The sequence below is a fragment of the Myotis daubentonii genome, chromosome 16, assembly GCF_963259705.1.
Source record: "Myotis daubentonii chromosome 16, mMyoDau2.1, whole genome shotgun sequence".
Classification (NCBI taxonomy): Eukaryota; Metazoa; Chordata; class Mammalia; order Chiroptera; family Vespertilionidae; genus Myotis; species Myotis daubentonii.
Window position 1 is genome coordinate 44,589,119 of NC_081855.1, and position 9,389 is coordinate 44,598,507.

Below are 9,389 nucleotides of genomic sequence, written 5' to 3' on the forward strand. Positions count from 1 at the left end.
CTTTGTAAGTCATCGCCTACAGGGCTGCTTGCTGCCTGGAGCCTATTCAATCTTCTGTCATTTTTTCTCTCTGGGACCTTTGGGAAAATCAACCGCTCAGAGCCTCGATTTCCCCATCTGTAAAGTGGGGCAGGTATCCCTGTTATGGAGACAAGTCTACATTCTGCAAGGCACTGGGAGGGACTGAGTGGGGCGGCAGCGAGCTGTCCAAGGGAGGTCATGGGTACTAGGCCTGGCGCGGCGTGACACTTCCCCTCCGCAACACCAGAGGGCGATGTCGCGAGCTGCGGCACCACCCGCCCACAGGGCGGCGCTCCCTCCCTCCCGCGTCTGTCTCCTCCACGTGGGGACGCAGGATGGCGGCGGCAGTGGCGGTGGGTGTGCGTGGATGGGGGCGGGGGCGCGCATCGGGGCGCAGGAGCCCGGGGTCCGCGAGGCGGGAGGGAAGCGGGAGAGGGGGGGTACCCTGCCCTCCCCGGCGCGTGGCTGACGCCCGCTGCGCTTGTTGGCGCAGGACGAGGCGGCGGCGCGCGACGTGCAGCGGCTGCTAGTGCAGTTCCAGGATGAGGGCGGGCAGCTGCTGGGCTCCCCGTTCGACGTGCCCGTGGACATCACCCCGGACAAACTGCAGCTCATCTGCAACGCGCTGCTGGCCCAGGTGAGCGGTAGGCGGCGCCTTCCGGGGCGCGCCCGCTGGGGATCAAAAGACCTAAGATCGGGGGCTCAGGGGCCCCCACCCATCGCCCACAGTGGGTGATGCACCCAGGCGCGAGTCCATGGGGTGCCACCCACCCCGGGGGAGGGTCAGAAAGATACATGGGCGTGAGAGCGACTACATGCCGACCAGACCTTCGCGGTCCACTTGCTGAGAGAGACTGGAAGTCATCGGGCGCATCGCCACACCCCCTCATTCATGCTCCCCATTTTACAGGGTAGCCCGGAGGCATTGTGACTCGCACGATGCTACGTGGTCGATGGTAGTTTGGAATTGGGCTCCAAAGGTGTCAAACTCGAAGCCCGTGCTCTTTGACCGTCCAAGCCAGTGTTTTCAAAGTGTTGCCCTCCGTTGGGGTGGGAGGAGCTTAAAAATGCAGGATTTGGACCCCACCCCAGACTTACTACACCTGACTCGGGGGTGAAGCAGAGCCTGCATTTCCCAGCAGCTTTTTGGATGCTTCTTACACATTATACAGCGAGGTGGGTGGTTTGGAAAGCACTGCAGGATGGTGTATACTAATCCTGCACTTGAGTGTTCTCCTTAAAGAACACTACAGAGTCCGAATTAGTCCCTAGCAATAGGATGTTGGGCTAATTCCGTAGTTGCTCGGAGCCTCAGTTTTTTTTTTCTTTTCCATCTTTCAAGTGGGAATATGAATGCCTGCCTCCCAGAGTTGTTGTGGGATGCAGATAAAGGATTTTAAAGTGCTGTGTAAGCCTCACACAGTAGTTCTTCAAGGATTAAGAAGGTCTAACGCAGTGGGGGACGATGGAGGCCTAACTCTAGCAGGGTGGCTGGAAAGAAGGAAGTGTCACCTCCCACAGCTCCGTGAGGAGCCTCCCTGGTGAAGGGGGCCGCTGCCCGCATTTGATAGGAGCGGTGCCCTCTGCCTTGCCCTCCAGGAGGATCCCCTGCCACTGGCTTTCTATGTCCACGATGCTGAGATCGTGTCCTCACTGGGGAGGACGCTGGAGTCCCAGGCGGTGGAGACTGAGAAGGTCCTCGACATCATTTACCAGCCACAGGCTGTCTTCAAGGTCCGCGCTGTGACCCGCTGCACCAGCTCCTTGGAGGGCCACAGCGAGGCGGTCATTTCTGTGGCCTTCAGCCCCACCGGAAAGTAAGGACAGCTGCCGAGTTATGGAGGGGCGTGTCGGGGTGCAGCCTCTGGGTGGGGTGAGGAGGGTACCCCCAAGTGATGATCAGTGTGGCCTCAGGCGGCCTATCATAGACCCACGCTCTGGGCTCAGGTTCCAAGTAGGGTTTCCCAAGGGAGGTTTGGTCCACAAAGACCAAGGACACCTGCCTTGGGAGGGGCCTTCCTGGACTTGATCTCAGGAGCTTTGAGCTGCACGCTCAGCTCTGCCCCTTCTAGCTGCGTGACCTGGGTAGGTCCCTTAACCTTTCTGGGTTCATTCTTCATCATCTGTGGAACTGGGTTTCTTTGTGTCTCATGGTCCTACGAGGACAGTGAGAAGCTTTAATCCGGTTATAGCTGTGGCCGTTCCTTTTAGGAAGGAAGAGAAGCGAAGTGACCTGTTGGGGTCTCCTCCCAGGGGGCAGTTTCTCCTTTTCACAGGAGAGAGAAGCCCAGTCCCAGACTCTAGTCCCAGAAGACAGTTGCACGGGCAGCAGAAATGGGCAGTGCTTCGGGGTGGGCCCTGCCCCTGGGCCCCACTGCAGAGGCCAGGCCGCCTCTCTCTTCTCCAGGTACCTGGCCAGCGGCTCCGGAGACACCACTGTGCGCTTCTGGGACCTCAGCACCGAGACACCGCATTTCACATGCCAGGGTCAGTATGCAGTTGGCCGTTTAGGGGTGTGACTGGGGGGCGGGTGACCCGCTCCAGCTCTTTAATTCCGGAGGAGGCAGACTCCAGCTCCTTCGTGTCCATTTAGTGATAACCTGTTCCTGAGCAGAGGCTGCACCCCTGAGCCTAGCCAGCCTCGTAAAAACAAGCAGACTAGACCCGTGGTCGGCAAACTGCGGCTCGCGAGCCACATGCAGCTCTTTGGCCCCTTGAGGGTGGCTCTTCCTAAGCCTTAGGAGTACCCTAATGAGGTTAATAGCAATGTACCTACCTATATAGTTTCAGTTTAAAAAATGTGGCTCTCAAAAAAAGAAATTTCAATCGTTGTACTGTTGATATTTGGCTCTGTTGACTAATGAGTTTGCCGACCACTGGGCTAGACCAGAGAATAAGTGAGGGGTTGTGGGAAGGGGCTGACGGGCTAGTAGCAAGGAGGACCTGGCTTAAATCCAGCCTCTGCCATAGCGGTTCTCAAACTTAAATGCTCATCGGAATCACCTAAGTCAGCGGTTCTCAACCTGTGGGTCGAGACCCCTTTGGCGGTTGAACGACCCTTTCACAGGGGTCGCCTAAGACCGTCCTGCATATCAGATATTTACATGACGATTCATAACGGTAGCAACATGACAGTTATGAAGTAGCAACGAAAATAATTTTATGGTTGGGTCACAACATGGGGAACTGTATTTAAAGGGCCAGGAGGTTGAGAACCACTGACCTAAGTGGTGCTGATGATGCTAGTCTGGGGACCACTTACTGGCTGGGCAAGGACCTTGTGTGTTTGGAGAGCGTACGCCCTTTTTAAGCTTCTGTTTTCTCTTCTGGAAAAGGGGGGTGATAATTCTTGCTTTGCCTCATACCTTAGTGCTATTGTGAGAATTTCAAGGGATGACACATATGAAAACACTTTATACCATGTGTCATGTAAGGAATTATTGGAAAGCGGCAGTGTTATCTGTACAGCAAGATGCATGCTTCTGGCACTTGGGGTGTATTTTCCTGCTGCCTGGGAAACCTTATCTCTCCTTTTGTTCGGTCGTTCACTTATTCAGCAGCTAGTTTAGGAGTTCCTGCTATGTGCCAGGCATTGCTAGGAACTGGGGATAAGAACAGATGTCCCTTCTTTCCCCCGCCCCTTCTTTCTCAGGACACAGACACTGGGTCCTCAGCATATCCTGGTCCCCCGACGGCAAGAAGCTGGCCTCAGGCTGCAAGAATGGCCAGGTAGATGGTGGTCCGGGTAACTAGGCAGGGACTCAGGGGCTGCCTTCCTGGAGGTGGGTCACAGTCAGGTTCTGGGTCTCCAGGGGGTGGGGCAGGGGAACCTTAGGGAGGCTTATTATGTGAGCTTCTGTCTTTCAGATTCTCCTGTGGGACCCAAACACAGGGAAGCAGGTGGGCAGGACCCTCGCCGGCCATAGCAAGTGGATCACGGGCCTGAGCTGGGAGCCCCTCCATGTGTAAGTGATACTGACAGGGCTGGGGTAATGAGGAACAAGGGGCTCAAAGCTCTCCCCCTGCGCACTTGACGCAGAGAGGGCTTTTCATCATAGGGCCTGAGAGCCGCCTGCAGGTGCCGCTGAATCTTGGGGTCGAGCAGCTGTGCAGACATTGCCCTGACCCTTGAATTGGGAATGGGGAGGCGCCATGGGAAGGCCGGCGTTGCCAGGTCAGAAGTGAGGTCACATCTCCCTTCCCTCCCAGGAACCCCGAGTGCCGCTACGTGGCCAGCAGCTCCAAGGACGGCAGCGTGCGGGTCTGGGACACGACCTCGGGCCGCTGTGAGCGCATCCTCACCGGGCACACCCAGTCGGTCACCTGCCTTCGGTGGGGAGGAGACGGGCTTCTCTACTCTGCCTCGCAGGACCGCACCATCAAAGTCTGGAGGGCTCACGACGTAAGAGCTGGGAGGGTTCGGAAGCCAGTCTGGGCCCTGAATCTCAGGCCGCGGGAAGCCAGTGCCGGGGGGACATGGACCAGTGTCTCCTGAGCATGTTCTGAGAGCCAGGTCGAGGAGACCCTTGGGGAACACGGGGTCCTGTGGTTGGTGCTGCGCTATAAGGGAGGTTCCAGTGTCCACTAGCATAGGCAGGCTCTGGAAATTCCTGCGGTGAGAAGCCTGTTGAGCCTGCCTTATTCCAACCTTACTTGACCAGAGCCTTTTCACACTGACATACTAACTTCCTTCCGTGAAGCATATTTTCAGAAACATTGAAACATTGATCTGGGCCAGTGCTCTCTTTTTACAAATGAGGAGAGACTTGCGGCCATAAGGGTAGTTTGACGAAGATCACAGTGAATGAGGGTCCTGACTTTGAGTCCCCTGGGACTAATCTGGAGGTTCAGTTTCCCGAGGGTGGAGAGTGGTATGTGCGCCTGACCTGTCTCCTTCTCCCCTAGGGTGTGCTCTGCCGGACTCTGCAAGGCCACGGCCACTGGGTGAATACCATGGCCCTCAGCACGGACTATGCCCTGCGCACAGGGGCCTTTGAGCCAGCTGAGGCCTCGATTAACCCCCAAGACCTCCAGGGGTCCTGTGAGTGAGCGGGAGAAGGAGGGGAGAGAGCTGCTTGGTAAAGAGCCAGTTCTCTAGCTTACTGTGTGAGAGTTGAACCTAGGCGGGGGGTGTTTGCTGTTTATGTTGGATTTCTAATCAGCCTTACGCCTTACCTTCTCTCCCCTCCGGTACGTGGACACAGTGCAGGAGTTAAAGGAGAGGGCCCTGAGCCGGTATAACCTTGTGCGGGTGAGTATGTGCCAGCTGCTGGCACGTGCACCTCTGTGCTCGTCTGTCTTAGCCCCTGCAGCGCTCTGCAGACGCTCGGCCCCTCTGCCTCTAGCCCCACCTCAGAAAGTACTTTTTCTGGAACGTTGTTCTTGAAAATCCTAGTTTATACTTCTAAGGTCTTCATGTGCTAGGGATCACTTTATTTTGTTTTGTTTTATTTGTTTCTCTATTCATTGCATTCCCAAGATGCCTCTCTTTTTTATTTTATTTAGTTTAAGTAACACATTCACACGACCAGAAGTTCAAAGAACACAAAAAGACAGATAGTGAAAAATCTCTCATCTCTGTTGCACATTCATCCGTGCCTTTTAGAAGCATGTAGTGCTACCAGAATCTCGTTTCTCCTTCCAGACTTCATGTATATACATGTGCATGCATATACGTACCCTGTGTACAGTACGTGCTGCATAAGGACATTTCCGTCAACAACAGACCACATATGCGATGGTCCCATAACATATGCAATGGTGGCCCCATAACATTATAGTGAAGCTGAAAAACTGTCGCCTAGTGATGTCACTGTCCCCACGTCCTCTCGCCGTGCATTGCTTGTGTTTGTGGTGATGCTGGTGTAAGCAAACCTATTGTACTGCCAGTCATATAGAAGTACAGCATGTACAGTGTGGACAGTACATAGTACTTGATAGTGGTAATAAACAGCTGTTACTGGTTTACGTATTTACTGTATTATTGTTATTAATACAGTAAAAAAAAGATCTAATCTCCATCATCATCTTCTTCCCTTGGCTCAGGTACCTGGCTTCCCTGCGTGGCCATGTGGCTGCCGTGAACAGTATGCCATGTTCCAGCAGCAGCCTCGTTCATATGTCTCATGTTTACCTTGTCTCTTGATTGCATCATTTTCTCTTGTGCTTGAGTTAATCTCGTGTTTTGTACAGTAACATGTTATACAGCAAGCATGTCAAACTCAAAGGCTAACACGCTCCAAATAAACAAGGTTTAAGTTGATGTGGGCCACAAAAAAACAAAAGCTTCAATTTTCATAGGACCGTAGGTTTATTTCGATAGTGATATGTTGAATACAAAGGGCTGAAATAAATGAGTAATTATTAACATAAAATAATAGAATATTTTAATAAAAATTAAATATTTTTTCTTGAACATTAACTTACCAGACACTGAATAACTGCACAAGTTAATAAGTGTAACACAAGTAAACCTATTTTTCTTGTTCTTCGAAAGCAAAATATTTCCTGTTGCGCACACCAAACAAGTCAGTCCAAGACTAATGACGTGGCGATTGGCTGCTAAAATATTCACTGCTAGTATCAGTGGAGAGAAATGGTGTGCCTGTGCGTAAGGCTAATCATTCATTAGCGAACGTTGTAGTTCGTTAGTAATTATGTATAACAGGATATTGTAAAAACTTAGTCACAAGAGTTTTATTAAAACGTTTCTTACATACCGTTATATTGACTGGGCCGCAAAAATATTCATTGTGGGTGGGCTGCGAGTTTGACACGCTTTCGGTACAGGCTCCTTGCCTGGCAGCAATAGGCTGCACCCTATAGCCTAGGTGTGTGGTGGGCTATGCCATCTAGGTCTGTGTAAGTGCACCCTGTGAAGTTCAAGCAATGGCAAAATTGCCTAAGGACACATTTCTCAGAACATGTGCCCATCATTAAACAGCACAAACGCTTAATTCTTCCCCTTTTTTAACACACCACTCTGTACCTGGCTTTTTCATGTAATTACATATCTTAGAAATTGTCCTATGTTCGTAAAGTTCTTTCTGGGGTTTGGGGGAAGTATCTCCTATGAGTTGGCACCTGGTCCCAGCCTCACTGCTCTGGGTCCCGGCCGCCGTGCCGGTGTTGAGTAATCAGTAGCGTGTTTGTTGCCGAGGTCGCAGTCTCCCGTCTGAGACCGTGTTTACCACTGTCTTTCTGCCTCCCCCAGGGCCAGGGCCCAGAGAGGCTGGTGTCTGGCTCAGACGACTTCACCTTATTCCTGTGGTCCCCAGCAGAGGACAAGAAGCCCCTCGCACGGATGACGGGACACCAGGCCCTCATCAACCAGGTGCTCTTCTCCCCTGACTCCCGCGTGGTCGCCAGCGCCTCCTTCGACAAGTCCGTCAAGCTGTGGGACGGCAGGACGGGCAAGTGAGTGGAGGGGTGGGAGGGAGAAGGCCACCGTTGCTCCGAAGGACCTGGTTCTGCCACTGGCTGGTTGTGTGGCAAGTGTCTGGATTTCCTGAGCCTCTGTTTCCTCCTCTTTAATAAGAAGACACCTGACCCGTCAGCCTTGTTACAAGGTTTGAATGAGATGGTATGTTTAGCAGCAGCGTTAAGTAGGCACTGAAATGCTAGTTCATGCCACATCTAAGGAGAGAAATGAGCTTAACACTGGCCTTCCTCCAAGTGTGGCCCAGAGACTAGTGGCAGCAGTAACATCTGGGAATTTGATAGAAATTCAGAATCTCGGGATCTTATCGATCAGAATTTTAAATTAATTTTCCAATTATATTTGGCATATAGTATGAGATTCGTTTCAGGTGTACAGCACTGTGATTAGACATTTAGATACCTTACGAGGTAACCACTCAGTACGTCTAGTACCCACCTGACACCATACGTGGTTATTACAATATTATTGACTATGTTCCCGTTACTATACTTTACATCCCCATGACTGTTTTGTAAATCAATTTGTTCTCTATCTGAGTTTGTTTTGTTTGTTCATTTATTTTGTTTTTTAGATCCCACATATAAGTGAAATCATATGGTATTTGTCTCTCTCTGACTTATTTCACTTAGCATAATACCCTCTAGGTCCATCCATGTTGTCACAAATGTCAAGATTCCATTCTTTTTTATGGCTGAGTAATATTCCACCATGTGTGTGTGTGTATGTGTGTGTGTGTGTATCCCATTTTCTAACCTGTTTTCTATCAATGGATGTTTAAGTTGTTTCCATATCTTGGCTATTGTAACTAATGCTGCAGTGAGCATGGAGATGCATATATCTTTTAGAATTAGTGTTTTGGATTTCTTGGGATAAAAACCCAGATGTAGAAATACTGGGTCATATGGCAGTTTTATTTGTAGTTGTTTGAAGAACCTTCACACTGTTTTCTGTAGAGGCTGAACCAATTTACATTCCCACCAACAGTGCATGAGAGTTCCCTTTTCTCCACATCCTCACCACACTTGTTTGTTGACTTATTGATGATCGCCACAGCATCTGCATTTTAATAAGGCCACCAAGTGATTCTGCTTGTCGCTGAGTCTGAGAAGCACCGTGTAATGAGGCACAGTGCCCTTGGGGTTAAATTGTTTGGAGGAGAGGCAAGGGCATGGGCAGGAAGGAGCAAAGAAACCCTAGATCTAACATTGTTCTTGAAAATCAAGAGGAAAAACTACCAAGAAAATGAGATAATCATTTTTTTACTAGTGGGCTACAGCAAAGATTGATTTTCATAGGATAAGAAAAAATGTTTAACTTTAATCAAAAGTATAATTAATTAAAAGTTCAAATATAGCACAAAATGTAAGGTACTTCTAGTTTCCAAGCTTATTGGAGGCCTGTCTGGCTTATATAAACAAAATGACAAAATGCAAAATGATATCTGCTCTCTTTCTCTTCAACTTTTAATGATATATTGAAACTTAGAGCATATTAGAATTTGAGGTGATATTTCTGTTAAAAAGTTTACATACAAAGGAGGACTAGATTCTGCTATAATATGTACTGAGTGGCCAGATTATTATGACCACCCGACGTTTATAGGCAAATTAGCTATAATTTCGCGCTGAAGTTGCTAGAGGGCCAGACCATTATAAATAGGGAAACAGGTTGTTTACCACGACAGTAGAAGTGATTTTTTTCTGAAGATATGGGTAAATAATGCGATTTAACAGCCTTTGAACGTGGGATATACAGTATATATACACTGAGTGGCCAGATTATTATGACCACCTGACGTTTGTAGGCAAATTAGCCGTACACTGCATCGTATGGGATATGGAAGCTGAAGGCCTGTTCGAACACCTTTGCTGTCTGCAGTTACCAAGATAAAATGTCTCCAATTTGCACAGGAACACAAGGCCAGTGG

At 50.0% G+C, this 9,389-nt stretch overlaps 1 protein-coding gene across 2 annotated transcripts; it reads left to right on the plus strand.

Moving 5' to 3' along the window:
- Window positions 1-317: 317 nt before the first annotated feature.
- Window positions 318-8,642, plus strand: NLE1 (notchless homolog 1). 2 transcript variants are annotated; one of them, XM_059670523.1, is made up of 10 exons: window positions 318-374; window positions 515-658; window positions 1,621-1,838; window positions 2,429-2,508; window positions 3,674-3,750; window positions 3,889-3,986; window positions 4,231-4,423; window positions 4,927-5,062; window positions 5,226-5,272; window positions 7,235-8,642. In XM_059670523.1, the coding sequence occupies exons 1-10, from the start codon at window positions 357-359 to the stop codon at window positions 7,439-7,441; spliced, it is 1,218 nt and encodes a 405-aa protein (XP_059526506.1). In that variant the 5' UTR covers window positions 318-356; the 3' UTR covers window positions 7,442-8,642. The 2 variants fall into 2 exon arrangements, with proteins under 2 accessions (XP_059526506.1, XP_059526507.1); XM_059670524.1 differs by having other exon boundaries at window positions 7,299-7,442.
- The last annotated feature ends 747 nt before the right edge of the window (window positions 8,643-9,389 follow it).